Source organism: Trachinotus anak, unplaced genomic scaffold (genome assembly GCF_046630095.1).
Source record: "Trachinotus anak isolate AG129_WGS33_773 ecotype Australia unplaced genomic scaffold, CSIRO_AGI_Tana_v1 ptg000010l, whole genome shotgun sequence".
NCBI classification, from domain to species: Eukaryota; Metazoa; Chordata; class Actinopteri; order Carangiformes; family Carangidae; genus Trachinotus; species Trachinotus anak.
This window is the reverse complement of record NW_027273861.1, coordinates 2,604,085-2,624,714: the sequence shown is the minus strand read 5'-3', so window position 1 is coordinate 2,624,714 and position 20,630 is coordinate 2,604,085. Positions and strand designations below refer to the sequence as shown.

Here is a 20,630-nt window from a genome sequence, read left to right as displayed (position 1 = left end):
ACAGAGTAAAACACACCACACCCTTTCACTCCACATCAACACTCTCCACATCAACACTCTCTCAACGCTCTCAACTAACCACAAATACCAGGTTTCTATCTGCTGGCCATGGTCAATTTCAAGTTAGTGTGTTTGGGATCACTATATTGTCACATTTTGTATGTGTGTGTGTGTGTGTGTGTGTGTGTGTGTGTGTGTGTGTGTGTGTGTGTGTGTAAAAAAGCATGACCAGAGACAGTAGCCACAGCCATCTGTCTTGTTCTTGCCAGGTGTTGCCAGCAGCTCAGAGTTGTCTATTTAGATCCCGACTTATGCAAGTTATTTTTGTTCAGGCCTAACTGGACTTCTTTCAGGAGGCCTACTTAGTCCTGGTATGTGGGTTTATTAATTCAGGGCCAGTGTAGTTAGTGCAGTTCTCTTTCTGTAGCACTGTCTTCCTATATTTACACGATATCCCCGTCCCACAGTCACAGATCAGGCTGCTGAGGTTTCCATGGTGACAGGGTTATTTGGCCGGAGCCCAGGGTTTGCTTCGGTGCTGTTGATGGTCAGCAGACTGTGGCCTGAACTTGTGCAGGAGCAGAAAAAGCAAGGTTTGTTTTTTTGTTCGGGAGACAGGAAATACATGAGCACGAATCTGCTTGTTTAGATGTTTACTGCCCACAAAATGTATCACACTAGAGGAAGTTTACCTGTGTCCAGCTTTGAGGAGGTTAGAGTTGCAGTGAGTTTGACTTGTGTGTGTAGGATTCATCCTTGTTGTAAAGGGAAAACATGGAGACAATTTGACCAACCACTGGAATTATACGAATGCAACAGTTTTTGTGTTTTAAACGCATCTTAAATGCATTTTTTCTGCTCTTGAGTCTCATGTGGAATTTGGCAGCTCTGGACTGCTCCCTCCCTCTGCACCCTGGGCTCAGGGTGAGCATTGTGTGTAAGTCCGACTGTGTGACTCAGAGTGGCTGTCCTGGTGTGAGAGTGTCAGTGGCTCAGTGTGTGTCATGCTGTCAGGAGGCGAAGCTCTGTGTGCATCTTAAGATCAAGGAAATCATTAGTGACTTTGGTTCAACTAAGTGGCAGCAGCACGACAGCCCAGGTAAGTTACAGACTGAACAACCATCGTTTGTAGTTAGTGATGTAATTTTCTGGTGTACTCAGGTGAAAGTCAAGCTTATGTTCACATTATTGTTTTGAGGGAGATTATCAGACTCCAGGGACGCTCACCCTGAGTGAGCATGCAGTCATGTGGTTTAAATCTCATTCAACCTGGCAGAGGATTTAGGTCTTTTATGAGAACATTTACAACTTTCATTTTTTGTATGTGGGATAAATGCAGTGTTGCTCTCTGAAACAACAGCTGATAGACTGTTTGTGATTTGTATTTGAATGAATGAATGAATGAGTAGCTTATATTGTTCTTTATGAACAAAAAGAGAAACCAGCCTGTGTGTCACCTCTTTTAAATCTATTGATTTCGACTCACTGAAATGAAGTTGAATATGTGTGAATGTGTGTGTGTGTGTGTGTGAATATGTGTGTATGTGTATGTATGTGTGTGTATGTGCAACACGTTGTATGGGGCAACCCAGTGAGTGCCGAGGTGTGTGAGTTTGTAGCTCAGCTGCTGCACATGTCTGTCACTATTTCGGCTGACTCTCTCTCTCTCTCTCTCTCTCTCACACACACACACACACACACACACACACACACACTCATCACTTCATTCACTTCAACAATTCATTCCTCCTCTGACAGATACAGTTGGATTTGTTGTTTTAAACTGTAATAACTGCACCTGCAGTATTAGTATATACATTATTTGGTGTAGTTTCTAACCACAGTATGAATTTCACATTTCATGTTAATACCCACGATGATTCAGTCGAAGCCATTTGCCATCTTGGCTCATCGACACTGAGGTCTGTTCTCCTGTAACGCATCAGTGGACAGTGTCCCAGAATCTTGCCTCCCCTCCCCCCTGGTTAAAATTCCTTGGAGAAAAATATCCTTCAGTGCTTCCGGTCAGAGCTGTGGCTGTCATCTGCAGCTGTCTGGTGTCCAGAATATTCCAGTGATCTCTGACCTGTGATCCTGTGCCCTGATTAAAAAGCCTCCATCATCAGATGGCTTCTGCTGCGTTATTAAGCTCAAGATTCCTGTGTGCATCATCTTCAATCAAGACATTTGTGTTTGCATGAACTTTAGGCATGTAGCAGAACACACTGGGATGCTATTAATATTTCCTTGTCAGTCACTTGAACAACTTAATAGAAGATTTGTACATCTGCTGTAAATAATTCTTAGCAGATTGCATCATTTAAAATCATTTAGCCCCTGGGAGCTGAAAATAGCAATGTACCAACAAACTTTCCCAACATTAAAACTGTGTTAGTATTAAACGATGATTGAAAAGATTTAACCACAGCTTACTAATTACACTGAGAGATTCAAGCTGCACTTATCATATTTTGGCCTCTTTCACAACAAGCTGAATGTCACATAAATGTCTCACATATTATGTTCTCATACATTCGATATGGATAACAAGTTAACAAACATATTTACACATTCATATTCAACGTAAATTTCTCACTTTTCTCTGATGTGTTTTGATTTTTACCAACTCGTGAGAAATATAACTGGGTCTTTACCTTGCTATATGTGCCACTATGGTAACCAGCTAGTTGCTGTCTGCTGTTTGGTGCCTGACAGCTGGAGTAAGCCTGCAGAGGATTTATCAGAGCAAATTTGTGTGAAACAGCTGCCTGCCGCGCCTGGAAAAGATGCTAATGAGTGCGGTGAGAATTGTTGGCCACAAAACCAAAACAAGGAGCTGAAAGATGCTAAAATGCTCTGTAGAACTGTGAGCCTTTTTCTATTACCTCAGCTAAGGAGGTTATGTTTTTACCTTTGTCTGTTTTTTGTTTGTCTGCAAGATTATGCAAAAAGTACTGAACTGGTTTGCACTAAACTTGGTGGAGGGTTGAGGCATGGCCCAGCTGGGTTAAAGGGGCAGATCAAGGATTTTTTATCACTTTCCTAGGAGACAGTTAATAGGCATTTTTGGACACTTTTATCAGTTTCTTAGGAAATAATAACAAGTCAGACATATGTATGGTGTTGAGATCTATGAATTTGGTGCAGATCCATACTCTGAATCTCAAAGATGTGTAGGATTGTTTGGCCTTGGTGGAGGTATCGTATGTTCCATTCTGGTTTAAGTCTATAGTCTATAGCCATGCCAGCGTCTCTATGATGCACTGTACTTAGGTGCAACGGTGCTTTGAGCTAAATGCTAACTTAAGCATGCTAATCTCCTCACAATGACAACCATGTTGATGTTAAGCAGCTTTAATGTTCACCATCGTAGTTTTCATGTTAGCAGGCTAACATTTGTGACTTAGCACTAAACACAACTGACTGCTGAGGCTGATGGGTTGCTAACATGGCTAAAAAAAAAAGACCCAATACAGCTTCAATGGCAGCTTTAATGTTAGCAGATGAAATTTGTGTGTCTCTGTTAAAGAGAGCTCATGTGTTTGAGAAGACAGAAAACTGAGTGGATCTGCATTAAATCTTGGCTTGTTGAGCTGCTCCCAGTTTAATTATGGGAATATTTTGTTGGGCAGGTAAATTATACATTGAATGGTAGCAATATTTGTACCACTGCATACCTTAAGGGCAGGTAAATGATGCATTATGTGGTATTATGGAAAATTACAGTAATAAGGAGGGCTGTGGTGGGGATAAATATTTTGCAGCTTTAGTGAGGTTGTGTTTTTAGACCTTTCACTGAGCCTTTTAGAGCTGCAGTCATTGTTTCAGTCAGTCCGTGGGAAGGAGGAAACCCAGTCTGCTTTCCATCTTTGTGTTTGCGTGAATTAGGAGATTTCTCTGTTGTGGATAATAAAACCAACATGGCTCGCTGTGTTTGGGCAGTTGCACTTGACCTCTATTGTAGTTTGTAATTAGGGATAAAGACAGCCTTTATGCCGCTCTTCTTGTCCAGTTGCACTTTGGTTGACTTCTGTGGCTCGAAACTGAACACAGAGCAAACTTTGGAGTAAAATCAAAGACAAACAAGTCTGTGGCAGTATACATCGAGTCTCCCCATGTCTTATATAGTAATTGTTGATTGACTTGTGGGTGTGGTTTTGCAAGCTTGTCACTCCTACATCCTGTCAAGGTCATTTTTGTGATTTGAGCCCTCCTTCTTACTTTTTCTCTTCCCTCTGCGCTCTGGCTTCCACTCGTTTGGGTTTGTGGTGAAACTGAGCCTAGCTTCATAAAATTTTCCATCAACAGCAGCAAATAACAACAGGGTCAGACGAGGAGAGCAGGGCCCTCAGCACAGACCATGGAGGCCAGGGCAGCAGACTCTGGTTTGGCCTGCCCTGTGGAGCGCTCTCTTCTTCTGAATAGGTTAGCGTAGAGAACACCATTAAACAGAGATCATCCTCCTGTTGATAACCCAAGCGTCATCTGGCCTCAATTGTCTTAAGTGAGATGTGTATAATTGCCTTCTCACATGCTATTTTCCTTCAGAGAGCTGCTGACAGGCTGGTTGGTGGTGGTGGTGGAGGTGGGATGTTTAGTCACCATCTTGGCCTCAGGGTGGGAGATGAATGAAGATGTGAGGCGTTACTCATGAAGCCTTTTGACTTTCAGCTATTTGGTATGCACGTTCTGAATAGTTGTGTTTTATAATGTATTGTGTTGAGAGGAAATGGGTGGTAAAGCTACAGTCTGCCAAGAAATTTTTACCTTCACCCAGTTCCCTCAGAACAGCAAGCAACTGCTTTTCCAACACGCCCTGCTTCCCCTGCAAATGAGCCTATTGATGGCTGAATTCCTTCTGTGCCTCCTGGACTGTAAGTGACTCAACAAAGTCCCCACTGGAGGAAACCCTCCATGCTGTTCAGTGTTCAGCACATTCCAGAGAAACAGAGAGGGGATTAAATAAACATTACCGTCTGTCTCTAAATGAGTTTACTCAGTAATTATGTGTAATGGTAGATCATTAAGGTTGATTAATAAGGGGTTTTTATTGTTGTGCTTGTTGGAAAAGGTTTGTGCTTCCTCATTCATGCACGGAGGAGCAGGAGCTGATGAGTCTTGTGCCCTGCTCTGTGTTTTGTCAAATTGTGCCCAAACAAATTTACATTTCCATTCCTTTCCTCCTACTGAGCAGATGGTCTGTGTTTTAAATTCAGCAAGAGGAGCTGGTAGGCCTTTGTGCCAAACACAGAATGGAAAACTACTGAAGACATTTACTAAAGGAAAAAAAACTTGTAAGAACACTGATAAATGCTAAAGTTAAGTTTTTGCATTTTACTTCACATGTGTTGCTGCATGGGAATGCTTCTCTTCAGATCTGGACAGATTCAGGCCACCCTGTGGAAAACATATCCCCCTGCTGTTTGCTGGCCTCTGTTCACTGCAGTTACACATACATACACAAAGCACCCAGTATGCACCAACAGCCTTAACATCAAGGAACACATAGTCATTAGTTTAATGATGTCATGTGTTACATTAAACCTTTCCTGTGCGTTTAATTTAACAAACACTCTGTCCAAATGTCCAAATGATTTTCCGATATTGAAACTGATTTGTATTGTGCGGTCTGCATCAAACTGAGAGCATATGGCTGCAAAGTCCATAGTGAACCGTTTTGATTTATTCAGTGAAAGAAAGTAGTGAGGTTTAACCAACAAAAGAAACCTGAGTTTCCCAAGCAAATCCACTGCAGACGTGGCAGTCACCCAAACGAGTTGTTTTCCCCTCTCTCCGCCTGGTTATAATCTGGAAAAATGGATTTCAAAACCACACAGACATATTGGTTTGCTCAAACAATCAATTTTTTTTACTCTCTGTCAGGTTTATATCAAAGGATTCGGCCTGTGTCGTATAACAAAGTCAAGTCACACAGGATCCCTGTGTTGTCCCAGCCTTTCTCTGTCTGGATCATATGTTTGATGCTCAGACAGCTGCCAGCGTTGTCTGGAGCGTGGCAGATGAGTCCTGGCCTCCATCGCCTCGAGGGCTAACACACCACTGGAAAACGTCTCCCCGCTCGTGCCACAAACAGCTCTTCATTAGTCTCATGTCGCGTTCTATTTCCTATCATTTAACACGCTGGCGTCTGGATGCAGCCGAGTTTCTTCTGTTTCACTTCATCGAGCGATAAGACAGAGGATCTGTCCTCAGAAGTCTATTGTTCAGGGTGGAGGCTCTGCACTTCTCCACCTGTCACTGCTGCTGATGAATTGCTCAGTGTGATCCGTCTCAGTAATGGCGGAGCGTTTAATTTTTCCTGTCTGACCCAGCCTGACTCACACTCACCCACCTCCTCTTCCTGTACTTTGCCATTCATTCGTTCACTTTCTCTGCTGCTCTCACACCCACTCTGTCAGGTGTAAACCCTCTAGTATGAAGTGTTGTCTGAATAGTTTGGCTGATGGATTGCTTTCTGGAACGGGAGCTGGCCCGCTGTTTGACTGACGCTCCAGAGTGCGTAAAATCGAGTAATGGCCATGCAGCAGGATGTCGGGAAAGCTCTCCAAGATCGCTGCATGTCCTCAACAGCCGTTCTTCCAGCATTTTGGGAATTCCTGGCCCTCCTCCTGTCAGTCAGAGCAGAGGTCGAGAAGTCAACAGGACATTTATGGCCTTTCTTTGAATAAGGTGCTGAGTGTGTCAGTGGAGTGTGGATATCTTGTGTTGATACGTCATGACGCAATAAAAGCAATATTCTTCAAATCCTGACAGTTGAAGCCACTTATGTGTGTGTTTGTAGGAGATGTGTGAAGTGAACCCTGTGTGATCCTGTATTTGATGTGCTGGTGGGGGTGGGGAAGGTGGGGGCAGGGTGGGGTCCTGCTTTAATCATAACTCTCTGAAGAGAGATGAGACGGACCACGCTGGCTGTTGTAGACTCTCTCACCCCTCCTGGGTCCCAGATGAGGGAACAAAGACCACCTCCCCGGGGTCTGCTCACACTGGCTTTGTTAGCACACACACAGGAGTCTGACTGGAGGGAGGGAAAGGGTGTATCTGCTTCCCGTAACCGTCTCGTCAGTGCCTCAGAACGGCTGATGCTTGGCAGATATGGAAAGTCAGACGTGCCCAGAGGGTGTGTGAGTGTGTGTGTGAATGAGCAGTTAGTGAAGTGAGTTAGACTGGCAGGCCTCCATCATATTTGGCAAAGGTATATTTAAGTTCAAGTATTTCTTAAGAAGAGTGATGGCTTTTGCTTGTCAGATAAGATTTTATTGAAATGGTGAATAAAAGTCATGACTCATGATTCCTACTGCATGTGGTCTTTCTTTATTGGATTTTCCTTTACTGCAATTTCTTATGGCAAGAAGTGAAATAAATTTAATATTGGATGGATTACCATAAAAGTTTGTACAGACCTTCATGGCCTATTATATAAACTATTTGATGGGTTGTGATCAAATTGGTTTGTGACTAAATACCTGCAAAACTAATGACACTCCCATCATCCTCAGCTGTACTTTTTGTTAAATCTTACTTAGCAAATGTTAGCATGCTAACACGCAAAGCTGAGATACTGAACATGATAAACATTATAACTTCTGAACATCATTCTCGTCAACATTGAGATTAGCATTTAACCCACAGCCGTGCCAACATGCACTAGATCCAACCTTTTTTACCCTGAGAGCTTCTTTGACAAAATAAAAGAGGCTGAGAGCTCCTCATGTCTTATATTACTGGTTACATTTATTCACATATCATATCAAATCACTCAAACTGATCTCCAAATTAAATCAGTAAGATCATTTAACATTTTATTAATGAATATGAGTCATGATTCAGTCAAACCTGAACACACAGACCTGATAACACCACTGCAAATAAACCTCCATGAATCTGCTTAGAAATCAGAGAAGAAGAAGCTCCTCAGTCATTGATAGTTGTCAGTTCATCCAATGGTACATAACCAACAGGAACTTAAAATAGTTAATTCAGTACATTTCATTTTCCAAAATGTAAACAAACATGGGCTAAAAAAAATGGGGCTCAAGTTGAAGCCCACAGCTTAACTCACTGTATCCATACATTTTTTTGTAAATGCTGTTTGTTGTAAAAGTTTAGTTTATTTCTGTTGTGTTATCCAGAAGAGTTGTTATCACTGCATGTCGCCTAAGACACATCTGATCTAAACAAACCTGACAGTAACTCATTTGGAGTAGATTCACTAAGTGAAGTTAAATTTTGCACTATGCATCCACGGTTTCTACAGACTGTATTCTCTGAACATTTGGGTGAACCACTGGTAGCTCTTGAGCCACCTGTTGGAGACCCCTGATCTACAGGGTAGACAAAGATGATCTAGGTGTCCTTAAAGGACAAGCTTTAAATCCTTAAAGCTTGGTGCATCAATCCAATTCTTGTTTGATGTTTTCAAGTGTTTACTGTGAGGCTTATTTCACTAATGCAAAGCAGTGGTTCTGATTGGCAACAGCATGTTGAAGTAACCACAGGTGTGTGTCACCTCCTCCACCAGGTGGTTCTGTGAAGGCCGTGAGCTGCACAACTCTCCTGACATACAGATCTGGAGGGATGGTGACCTGCACACGCTGGTGATCGCTGAGGCCTTCGAGGACGATACGGGACGTTACACCTGCGTGGCGTCCAACAGTCTTGGAGCAGACAATACTTCTGCTGAGGTTTACATCGAAGGTCAGTGATGAAATGTATGATTTTCACACAGGGAAATATTTACTTTGGGAGATCTATAGTAATGAGAAGCCTCAACTCTACTGACCCCTGAATCTTAGCTTTTCTTTATGCGGGCTTCCATGATGTCTAGTCTAGTGCGGTTTACAGCAGAAAGGGAAAATTGCTTTATGGCACGAAACAATTCTTCTCACACTACTGAGCTTTCAATGTTAGTGGATGAGACTGGATTGCTGAAAGGACAAGAAGAAACGTCCTTTTTGTACAGGACTAATGACTTATGACTAATATGATCATAATTTTGGTTTGGACATTTAGGACATTTAAAAACTGCGAAACAAACATCCTTTGAATTTGTTAATTGTTATTATTTTTACTGTTAAAAAAACGTCCTGCATCATAGAGGAACAACCATCAAATAACCTTCTATTTACGTTCCATTGTAGGAGCTTCATCATCAGACTCAGACGGAGAAGGAGCAGCATCAAAATCTAGATCAGGAACCATGCCTCAGTATGTGTTTCTGCATGACTTCTTGTGACCCCGTGATCCAATGAACCCTGAACCCCTGAACAGGTTAACTGAGCCCTACAGCGGCTAATCAGGTCTGCTGCCTGCTATTTAACTAAGCCCTTAAAAGGCCCCATAAGAGCCGTAATCCTGACCCCATTCACAGGCCACAGTCTAAATAATGAGAGGTGCAGAGGCTTAATATGGTTTTTAAAAAAATCACCCTCTCAGGTTTGTCCCCTCACTTGTTCACTTTCACTCTCTTCTTTTAGTTTTCTTGCTTTTCTCTTAAAACATTATTTTCTCCTTTATATGAAAATGAATATTAACTTGATAATGGTAGTTGTTTGTCACTATATTTACAGTATATGGTTATTTATGCGTAGGACCTGGAACAAAATGTATATCAAAATAATCTAAACATTTTCTATCATTAAAATGAATGCATTTTTTGTTGGATTGTGCTCTTCATCTAACAGTTCTGGCCCTGGGTGCTTTCTACTTCTCTAAATATTTTTGATCATTATCTTTTGTATAAATCTACCTCCATCTGGACCACTTCCTGATTCCCTTTCTGTTTACACACTGAAGCCAAGATCATTGATATCATCTTAATTGCTGGGGAGAAAATTTTCTTTGATTCAAGTATCACATTTTAAATACGAGTCGAGCATATAGAGTCGAGCCAAAATGTTTTTGTTTGTGTGCTGATTTATGTTTTGCTTATTTTAGGGTACAGAAGAAGACTACTTCAGTGTCCCTAACAATACGCTCTTCATCACCCAAAACCCCAGAGGTCCTTCCTCATCGCTCCACCCTTGTTCAGGCTCTGTCTCAGCCCCCACAGAGGGTAAGCCTCCTGCAGCACACAGTGTAGAGGAGCCACACAGTGGTCTCTTCAGTGACATGTGCAGACACCTTTCTGAATGTTTGTAAAGTAAGTTTGTGATTTCTTCTAGATGCAGAGCCCAGTGTCATCGCTGTATGGTGGTGAGGAGTCAGGCCCCCCGGTGTTCACCAAGGTAAGTCTGCATACACAACATACTATACAAATACCACGGTCATTAATATGCTGCAAACAGGTTCTGGTTAAGTTTTTCCACAAGAGTTTGAGACCTGGCTGCTGACTGTAAATAAAGATGGACGTAGCCTCTGTAACGTCACTCTCAGATTTCTGAAGAGCTGTTTTGAAGCCCAGAGTGAGCTCCTCCACCGTTGCCATCTTGGCAGTGGCTGACTCCGCCCGGCGAATCCAAAATTGGGCAAAGAGGTGGAGGGTGTGTGGAGCCAAGTCCTCCATTGGTACAGGCCAGTTTGTGGCAAGCATACGCTCACCCACCTGTCACTCAAAGTGGCCACACTTTCAATTATGCATAACTTTAAGCCATAATAAAGCTTAATAAAACAGATGACTTATATCAGTCATATATATATATTTGACTTGTACCAGGCTTTAAACATGTTTCTGCTGTAAAGTTGGACATTTTAACTTGGGAGTCTCTGGGGACTGACTCACTGTTGGAGCCAGACTCTAGTGGTCATTAGATGAACTGCGGTTTTTGGCACTTCCATGTTGGCTTCATTTTTCAGTCCCAGTTTTCTCTGAGTCAACCTCAAACGCATCAGTGAGGCTGAACGCTGATGCTCAGCGATAAAACCTGGCTTTTGCAGTTGGTGTCTCAGTTCATCCCAAAGGTCCCAGATCTTGGTTTTCTAGGTCTGGTGGAGCAGAAGGGGTGTTCCTCACACTGCTGCATAAAGTTAGAATCATGAAAAACAGCCCCAGACACATACAGACAGATACATACAGTACATCATGCATGCAATACATACACACATACAAACACAGAACCTGATACACATGTGCTCAGACTCCTTGCCTTACCATAATAACAGTAAGCAGTGCTGTGGCTTTCAGCAGTGGGGGTCAGATAAAACAAAAGCTTTGATGAGATCTCCTCCTCCAGCTCCAGATCACCCTTTTCCTACTCAGACTCTTCAACACTCCCCCCAGCAGGCCCCAGCTCCCTCTCCCTCAGGCTGTGGGTCTTGTGATGGCGGGTCTGAGACGGGCTGAGGCAGAGCTTCAAACAGCGCTGCCAAAACCACAAGGTTCAGGTCTCTCTCACTCTCATTCAGCCAGTCAGGCCCTAAATCATTTTCCACTTCATTACGAAAAGACATTTGTTTTTCTTCACCCCAACCCCCACCCCCCACCCGTCTCCTTTAAAAAACTGTCACAGGCTTTAATCATCTCAATGAGAGAGAGGATGTTCGCCTCCAGTGAAGTCAGCACCGTGATGTCACCCACATAACGCACCCACACACATACACTGTCAACTCCATGATGTACAGCCGACCCTTTGTCTTCCCAAAATGTAGCCATGCCAAACACACACAGTCACAGAGAGGGGAAGAGGCTCGCGCTCATGCACATCTATTTACACTGACACTGAGTGCCTCTCGTTGATGGATGAACCAGTCGATGTCACTCTGGCCCTGTTAGCTGGAGGAAGAAACAACACAGTGTTGACACTGACCCCTATGTGGATGTTATTTTAGTCCTGCAAAACTGTAAACTGTCATGTGACTGACGGGAGACAGGAGTGAACTGTAAAGCAAAGGTTAAGAGCATCCATTATTGCCATTTTAGTCCTACTTATACTGAAAGCTAACTGCTATCTTAAGATAGCTTAAAGGTCCCATATTTTACACTTTTCCTTTGTTTTATTTGAAGTGTTGATATCCAGTGTTGAGCTCTAGTAACAACAGGTCAGTCAGCCAATCAGAAGAGAGGATCTGACCCTGTCTTCTGATTGGCTGATTGTTTTCTGAATGATCCAATAAAAATGTCTTCAGGTAAACACTCAGAGAAACCAGATCCTACAAGGTTGGATGGTGGGTCCAGGTGGGCGGGGCTTTGTTGTGACATCACAAAGTTACAGAAGTCCCTAGACCTGCATTATAATCAAAAAACACATGGACATCTGACTTTATACTATATGGGACCTGTAAACTTAATTAGTTCTTACTAAGTAAATCATTACACACATACTTTCACAGAAGGCCAGAGATTATTTTCTTAGACTTCCAAAAGGCAGCTATTCAATGTCAGTGATGAAAAAATCATTACATTTGACAGCCTGTCAAATGTAACTTACACTTTCAGTTCATTGCATTCCAAATATTTAGGAAAGGATTTATTCTTTGAATACAGTATTTTGACAAAGTAATTTTTTGTTGTCAAGTTGTCAGAGTCAACTGACAGCTATTTGGACCAAAACAGATGCATATTTTAGGCTCAATTTAAAACAAATGGACAGTGTGAACAGTCAGATTTATGGATCGTGTGGTGCCCAAAACCAGATAGATCCAATAAAACGTCAGAGGATGTCAGGTTCTTGGAGGAACATGTTTTTGCAAAAGTGATTCTATTGTTAAAGATGACAAAATCCAAAGGTGAACAAACTTTATTTCAAGTCCATTCTTGAGTGTACAGATCTAATGTCCTTGGTGAAATAACTTAGTGACTTTTCAGAGGAGTCATTGTCCGCTGAACTCTCAAATTCCTCAAATGGATTTTCATGACAGTGTGTCATCCCCCAGCCCTCCCTCTGTCTCCATCTGTGTCCACCTGTCTCTTCTGAAGTAGATTTATCCTTTTCATTACTGACTTCAGTCTCTTCTCTTTTCCTCGTCTTTCTTCACTGACTCACTCCTTTTTCTCATTACCACTCTCTTGCTCCTTTTTTTTAATCCTCTCTGTCTTATTAATCCTTCTCCTCTCTAGCTCTTGCAGGATGCCCAGGCGTCTGAGGGCCAAGTGGTAGTTCTGGAGTGCAGGGTCCGGGGAGGCCCTCCTCTGCAGGTCCAATGGTCCCGCCAGGGAGAGGAGATCCTGGACTCCCCTGATTTTCGTACTCTGCAGAAAAGTGAGACATTGTTCTCAGTGATTTTTCATTTGTAGCACTGAATTTAAAATCCATTCTTGCTAACAACCAAAATATGTCTGTGTTCTTCTCTTCTCTCTGCCTGTAACACACTGTGAATCAGAGCCTCGATCTGCAGCTGAGCCAGGTACAGTATGTGACCTCAGCTCCTCCAAGGTCTGAAATTATATGACTCTGTGACACCGCTTTCATCTTCTCAACAGCAGTCAGTGGTTTGAATTAGTAATAGATTATTAGCTGTGTCTGTGGACTCAAGTTGTGTTTGATGGTTTCATTATCAGCCTTTCACTTGGTTAAGTCTGTGTCTCGCTCATTATCACATCTACTAAACTCAGAGGGAGTCCCTGAGAAAATCTGAGAAACGCTACCACTCGCAAACTCAAACACATAAGCACGCACACACACAAAACCACAGATAAATAATGACACGTGTATTTCCCACCTGTGTGAGTCAGGGGTCATTTCAGGTGTTACTCTCAGGCTGTGAGTCAGTCAGACGTCCCTGTGCTCCAGTGTTTATGTGTCTGTCTGTTCATCATGAATGTCTGTCTTCTCTCTGCCTGCTGCTCTGTGTCTCATTGTGACGATGACTCACCAGTCTACATGAAATGTCCATCATCTGTCTGCCATGTACATAACTCATGTTTCCATCCATCCAGTGTCTCTATTACATCTCATTACAACAAATCAAGTGTCAACATGTCATTCCAGTCTGTGCTGTGTTTTTTGATTCCATCCGTCATCGTGACGGACTTCAGACCACAGATCTAGCATCATAAATGGTTTGGTTATTAAACATGTTTTGATGGTGGTTATTTTGTTTTTTTAGAGGAGATCTGTACCCTGGTGATAGCTGAGGCCTTTCCAGAGGATGGGGGTCTGTTCTGCTGCACTGCGTCCAACCCTTATGGCTCCATAAGCAGCACAGCTCAACTCACTGTCACTGCAGGTGCGTTGAAGCCAATGTGGGAGTTCCTTAAGATGGAGTGTTGGTTTATCCTGTGAAAAAGTTAATTCACTAGAAAATCAGATAAATTCTCCCCAAAAAATGCACACAGCCTGTATTCAGAAACTGAGCCTTAAAGCCAACCATCAGGACTTCTTGAACTTTGTGATGTTACAACAAAGCAGTCACTGCTCTCTGCCACGCCCCAAGCCCCGCCCACCTGGACCAACCGTCCAACCTTGCAGGATTTGGTTTCTCTGTGTGTTTACCTAAAATCTGCTATATTTTTATTGGATCACTCAGAAAACAGTCAGCCAATCAGAAGAGAGGTTCTGAGCCTCTCTTCTGATGAGTCATTGTAAAATTAAACAAATTTAAATGTAAAATTTGCAAAGCATACAAATGAATCAGGGTTTGGTCATTACTGCTCTGATAGTCCAATAAGTCCATGAGGGTCCTGTGGTTTACAGTCAGTGGTAAAACTCATATGTTATGTCTCAATGAGATGATCAACTTTTGTCCTGTTTGTTATTGTGAAGTCTGTACGGGACAGAGGTGAGAGGTGTGAGCTGATTTCTGTGTGTATCCTCACAGACAGCACTGTGTATGTATAGTACAGGACTCACTGCACGGATAGAGGAAAGGCTGAATAAACAGGAACTGCATCAGCCTGACTGGATCCAGCTGCTGCTTTAGATCAGATCAGCTGTGACACAGTGTGTGTGTAATCTTCATCTACTGAGCCATGCAGTGGCCAGAAGAAAAACTTAACATTAAAGTCCAAAATTTTCCACTTTCCTCTTGTTTGTTTCCCTCAGCGGCCGAGGACTCATCCAGTAATGGTATGTCTGGTGATAGCTCAGGGTTTGAGGACACAGCCACCTTCCCCCCTCCACCCCCACCCACAGAGATCAGCCTCCTGGAGCTGCCACCCAAGACGCAGCCTCATCCCAGCACTGAGGGTGTCCATATCAAGGAGCTGGAGATCTGGCCCAGTGTGTCCACTCTGCCCGCAGTACAAATAGGCCCAGAGGTGGAGGACAAGGGGAATGAGTCTGTGCAGAATGGCCCACCCCTGAATCCGCCATCACCTCCTAGCCCACCAAAAGAGCCCACACCACCACCCCCACCTCCACCTCCACCTCTACCACAATCTGACCTTATGGCCAATGTCCCAGTCACAGCCCAAAGTCCAGCTCAGGTGGCACCAGACTCACCTCCGACCCCAGGCAAGCTGTCTCCATCCCCCTCGAAGGATGGTCCTCCACTGCCTACCAAGCCCAAACCCAAGCTGTGAGTACCTGTCGGGTCCCCGTGTGTCTGTGCCCCGGGGGCAGGCCAGTCACTAGGGTGGGCTGGTAGCTGGGAGACAGGCTGGGCGGACTGTCTGAGGTCTGGTGCAAATGATAGTGTTGTGTCTCGGTTTTGTGAAAGGGTTAAAAAGGGGGAATCCCAGAGCTTTTTGGAACAAAAGCATTCTCCTGCCTTTATGTTGGTGTCAGTGTGGCATCGTGTGTGCCAGGGCGAGTCTGCCAGCTGCTGTCTGTGTGGCTGTCAACAGATCTGCGTGGCTTTTGCTGGATGGCTCCTATTGTTTCTGTCTGACCTCGGACTGCATGCCCAGCCCAGGACAGAGCCATTATGTTTTTTTTCCTGAGCACCTCTCAGTGAGCTCTACAGGGATCAGGTGGGGTGTCACTGTTATTCGAGGAGAGCTGTGCATTGAAAGGCTTTATTTTCAATGGTCCTGTGTTTTGAGACATCTGCAGTGAGAAAGCCTCTTGTGCATGAATTTTTATCACACTTACTGATGCATTTCCTTTTTTAAAATTATTTTATGGCCTTATTACAAGAAATAAGCAGAAAGAGAGAAACAGTTGTAATATAATCTTTCACTTGGCTGGCTGAGTTTGAGATACTTACTTTTCTATTTTAGTTTGTTCACTTTTAGCCATGCTAGAGATGGAAATGTGAGTTGGTTGGTCCGGACTTCTTCAGTCCATATTTAGATATTTGGATATATCTCAGTAGATTAGATAGACTGACATGAGATTTTATCCACAGAAATTCATGGTTCATGGTCTTGACTCTTCCCATAGCACCACCATACAAATATTCAAGTATTCACGCTCCCCTCAGGATCAACTGTAATAACTATGTAGATTTCCTGACTTACTCTTCAGCCCATCCAGATGATGAAAATTACTGACTTTGATGATCCCTTGACTTTTCTTGGTCTCCAGTGGGAGACCAAGAATGAAGAAGAATACCATAGTAGCTATGGTGACAAAGGTAGATGAAAACTGTAAAAACTTTTAATCTATTACAATTATCAGGTCAAAATGTCTTTGTCCAGCACTTTGGTTTATCACATCAACCTCAAAGAGCTGCTAAGCACAGCTGCAGACTATTGGTCTTTCTTTGCTCTTCTTTTATTTTTAACTCTCAACTATTTTTCCTTTTAGTTTTGCAAAACTTATTTAGATGGATTTTTTTGCAGAGGTTTCTAATTACAATATAATGAATGTCACATATTGGACAAAGCAGGCAGTATACATCAGCAGCAGATGGTTAGCAGTGTTGTCATGGCAGGCTGCATGTAGGCTAAAATGTGGTTATAGTGGGGTAAAGCTTGGTTTCTGCATTGCATGTGTACTGAATTTGATTTGTGCAAATCTGTTGACGTAACTTTTATGACTTGTTAATTCTGTGCTTCCAGAGCTGAGAGTATAGAGGAGGAGACAGAAAATTACAGGTAAATATTTGTCTATGAGGGTGATGCTCTGGATGTGATTTGAGTGGCACCACATGTGGCCTTTATTAACGAAGCTATCACAGAATCAGTAGAAGGGATGATCTTAAAACACATGCCAAACCCGATTCATGAAACCTTCACCTCATCAGTTCCAAACTGTGAAGCAATAAAAAAGCACAAGCCATCGCTCTCCTGCCCTCAGCCCTTTAAACTGTGTAATTACACAGTAAAAACAGCAGCTCTGCCATTAACCAAAGGTCATGTCTCTGCCAGACTGCACTCCGTTTCCTCAGGTAACGTGTAGGAACAGAGGCTGACCTCTCAACCTAAAGCCCCCGAGCTTATCACTGAGCTCACTGTATCCTGTTTGTCGTATGGCACATCCCTCATACAGACTGATATTCTGTCTCTTCGCTGTGAGACACAAGCTGCTGAACATCAACAGAGCAAAGTCATCTCACTCTGTTACTTTAACGGCTTTTTTTGTTTACAGGAGTTTTTTTTTTTTTTTTTTAGATTAGCGCAACAACTTTCTAACAACAGAGTGGAAACTATGACCCTGATGTCTAGTGTTTTCAAAATAAGGCAACATGATGAAATAGTCTGATTGTTTTACTACATTTACATGAAGGCAGTAGGGATCAGCATGGAGTTCACCACTGTAAGGCCTCAGTGTCTGGACTTTAAGTCAAGTAAACCTATATACCATGTGGGTACCACTTTACAATAAGATTACCCTTATAAAAGATGTATAAATGATTTATTATTAGGTTATTCATTTGGTTTTATAAATCATAACGAAACAATTATAAATGAGTTATAACACAGTTTTTATAAATTGATGCAGGTTCACCATGTGGCAAGAAAAGGTTAATGCTTACTACTCGTTAATCTTACTGATGAGTTCCTAACATTTGTGAGTGGTAAAACAGCCTTATAGTAACTAATAAATAAATGATGATGGGCTTTACACTTTGCACCCTTTTACCAGTTATATATATAGTAACTCATTGATAAATGGTTGTAAAAATGAGATACTAAGAAACATGAAGCTGATTGGAGGAGAATCAACTCAGTGAACAACGTATCTGAAAAGTGGGACAAAGAATGGATGAGCAGAAGATACCAACCAGCAGAAAGCATCTCAGTTTTAATATCTGCTGTGCACAACAAGCTGATAGCAGGTGTCATATCAACACCTGTGATTATAATGAGGACGGCTGGTGATTAACTATATTATCAAGGCCTTAGAGTATGAATCTGGTCATTTGATATGATAATTTGAGATGTGGGATGAAACTTTGTGACCATTAAGATGCTGACGGGAACTTAACAAATGTGTGCTGAAGCAGATAGGTACAGATGCTGGATGATGGAGAAAACAAAGAAAGCTAAGTAACTAATGAGATATGAGGCTTAACAGTGCAGATAAAAAACTATTTGGCAAGTCACAGGTCACTGTTGCCCTTTTTATTTAATGTGTTATAACATCTTATAAATGTATAAAGTGTTAACAGGCTAATTAATAAACTAGTTATCAATCATTCATAAGTCCTTTATAAGGGTAGTCTTAATGTAGAGTGGTACCATATGTGGATAACCCAGAAATTATTCTGGATTTTCTCAATATCCATTAATATTTATAAAGAGACAGCTGCATCAAATAATGTTACAGTCTTAACACCAGTGTTTATAGCTACTGGGGAGATATGTTCACAAATCTAAAATAAATTGTTCTAAATCACAGGAATAACATACTGGAAGCCTGTGTAAGGGATGATTTCTGCTTCAATAACAGTGAGCTGATGAGTTGGAGGAAGTCGCTGTGTGACTTGGCAGGCAGGAGGGACTGCAGGAGAGCTGGGCTGTGAAAACAGACCTGCTGTTTTTCTGAGCCATAGGAAGAGAGAGCAGGGTTGGTAGGTATTTGGGTTTGATGCCCGCTGTTGATGCCAGACGTCAGGATAAGAATCAGAGGAAACTCTCAGGGGAGAGGCTCAGATTGTTCGCTCGGATCTGAATCAAGGTTCAGGTTTGGAGAGAAAGCAGAAGCTTTGATCCCATGGCAGAGGATAGGTGTTTGCTCCTCTGGAGTTCAGCTTTTTTAAAGTGATTCTACACATAAAACAAATAATACTTTGGTTACTTGCGTCACTCGGTGAATCTGATGGATGTGTGTTTTTCAGACTACAGTAAGCAGGATGAAATAAACAAATGACACCATATACAACCAGTGTTTCAGCTGCTCTGTCATCAGTTGCTTCAGAGATTAAACATACAAAGCAAAATGTTTTGCTAAAATGACACTTTGCTTTAAGCAGCTGTGTGAACACAGGAGGAGGGGATACTTGGAGACAAAGGATTCAGCTGGATGAAGATGTGTATCTCAACATGTGGTCATTGCCATTTTGAACAGGGTTATAATCTCTCCTGATTCAACATCACAGCTCCCGTCTGATCAGGGTTTAACTGTACATGTGTGACCGTCTGTAAAGTCACATCATCACAGACTGATAACACCTGATACATTAATGATGTGTACGTTGGTATTTATGAACACAGAATGAGACTGTGATGACTTCATCATCCTTTTGACCATGTGTACATGGAGCAAACCAAGTTCGATACAGTGAAGTGAAAACGCATAATAAAGAGGAGACATGGAGTTTAACATTTACTACAGTTTACTGATGAGTTCCTGTTTGTGATCAGACCAACAATCAGTGAAGTTGTGTTTGACAACTTGTGGCACAGACAGTGTTTTTGTCTGCAAACTGATGGATTAAGGGAGAGTCTTCATGCATTTATGTCTAATTGTGGGAGTGGATGTGAGGCTCATGAGGGAGATTTATAAAACAGAATCATTTGTACGCACACCTTTATAATTCTGATGAAAAGAATATGTATGCATATGACTGGTTTTGTGCTTACACATAGTTTTATACATGAATCTACACAGAGTTTTATGCATCTGTGCCCCTGGAGCTCGTAAATCTGTGTGTGCACTCATTCACATGTGTGCATGTTGGTGAGTATGTGTTGATGGATGAGGTGTCAGCGTGTCCAGTGACTGCTTTCCTACATTGATAAAGGTTCATGTTTAGTTGATGTGACATTTCACAAGAACATTTTGAGCTTCTTCATCTCGTGCTGACAGATCTTTGCTAATACAGGAGGAAAACATGCACATGTGGCTGCATGGTTTCACATTGTTGATGTCCAGGTTTGTGTTGCTGTGCTGTTGAAATTTCTGTGTGTTGCTACATCGCATATCCACCTCCAGGTTGTTATAGATATGATGCAGTGAAACATTAAGACGTGATAGTGAGCAAACATTTCAGGACACTGAGTCTAAAAAACAAGACAAAGGAGCAGGCAGTCAGAAGTGCTAGTGCAACACATCGAAGGTGTGACCACCATGATATTGACCATGATAATAGAGGCAAAGCATTATATTATATGTTTGGATAATGTCTGGGTGGGCGTCACACACAAGTAGCAGAGGTAACAATTATCCTCAAACTACTCCACAGCTTAATCTCTCTGTCATAAGACCAGGAATCAGCTCTGACAGTCCAAATTGTTCTCTTGCATGGATTTCATTCCACAGTCTGTTTTTTATGCTGGAGCCGAACTCTCACTACCGACGTGTCTGCGGACTTTTTTTTTTCTTAATGCAGCCCTATGTTCATTTTTACTCAGTATGCTAAGATTACAGATGATGAAAAACAGGCGCACATTGGCACTTACCAGGACG

The 20,630-nt window shown here is 42.3% G+C and overlaps 1 protein-coding gene across 7 annotated transcripts in view; it reads left to right on the top strand.

Moving 5' to 3' along the window:
• Nucleotides 1-20,630, top strand: part of palld (palladin, cytoskeletal associated protein) — a 59,523-nt gene that overhangs the window by 16,866 nt on the left and 22,027 nt on the right. For 3 of the 7 annotated variants that reach the window (XM_071486845.1, XM_071486841.1, XM_071486843.1), the window contains exons 3-11: nucleotides 8,540-8,715; nucleotides 9,159-9,225; nucleotides 9,955-10,072; nucleotides 10,182-10,244; nucleotides 13,013-13,154; nucleotides 13,276-13,299; nucleotides 14,002-14,121; nucleotides 14,937-15,411; nucleotides 16,838-16,873. In XM_071486845.1, coding sequence (XP_071342946.1) covers nucleotides 8,540-8,715; nucleotides 9,159-9,225; nucleotides 9,955-10,072; nucleotides 10,182-10,244; nucleotides 13,013-13,154; nucleotides 13,276-13,299; nucleotides 14,002-14,121; nucleotides 14,937-15,411; nucleotides 16,838-16,873 — 1,221 coding nt within the window. Of the gene's footprint in view, nucleotides 1-971; nucleotides 1,100-8,539; nucleotides 8,716-9,158; nucleotides 9,226-9,954; nucleotides 10,073-10,181; nucleotides 10,245-13,012; nucleotides 13,155-13,275; nucleotides 13,300-14,001; nucleotides 14,122-14,936; nucleotides 15,412-16,837; nucleotides 16,874-20,630 lie in introns of those variants that run through there. The other 4 variants (XM_071486842.1, XM_071486844.1, XM_071486846.1 and 1 more) reach the window with 3 other exon arrangements.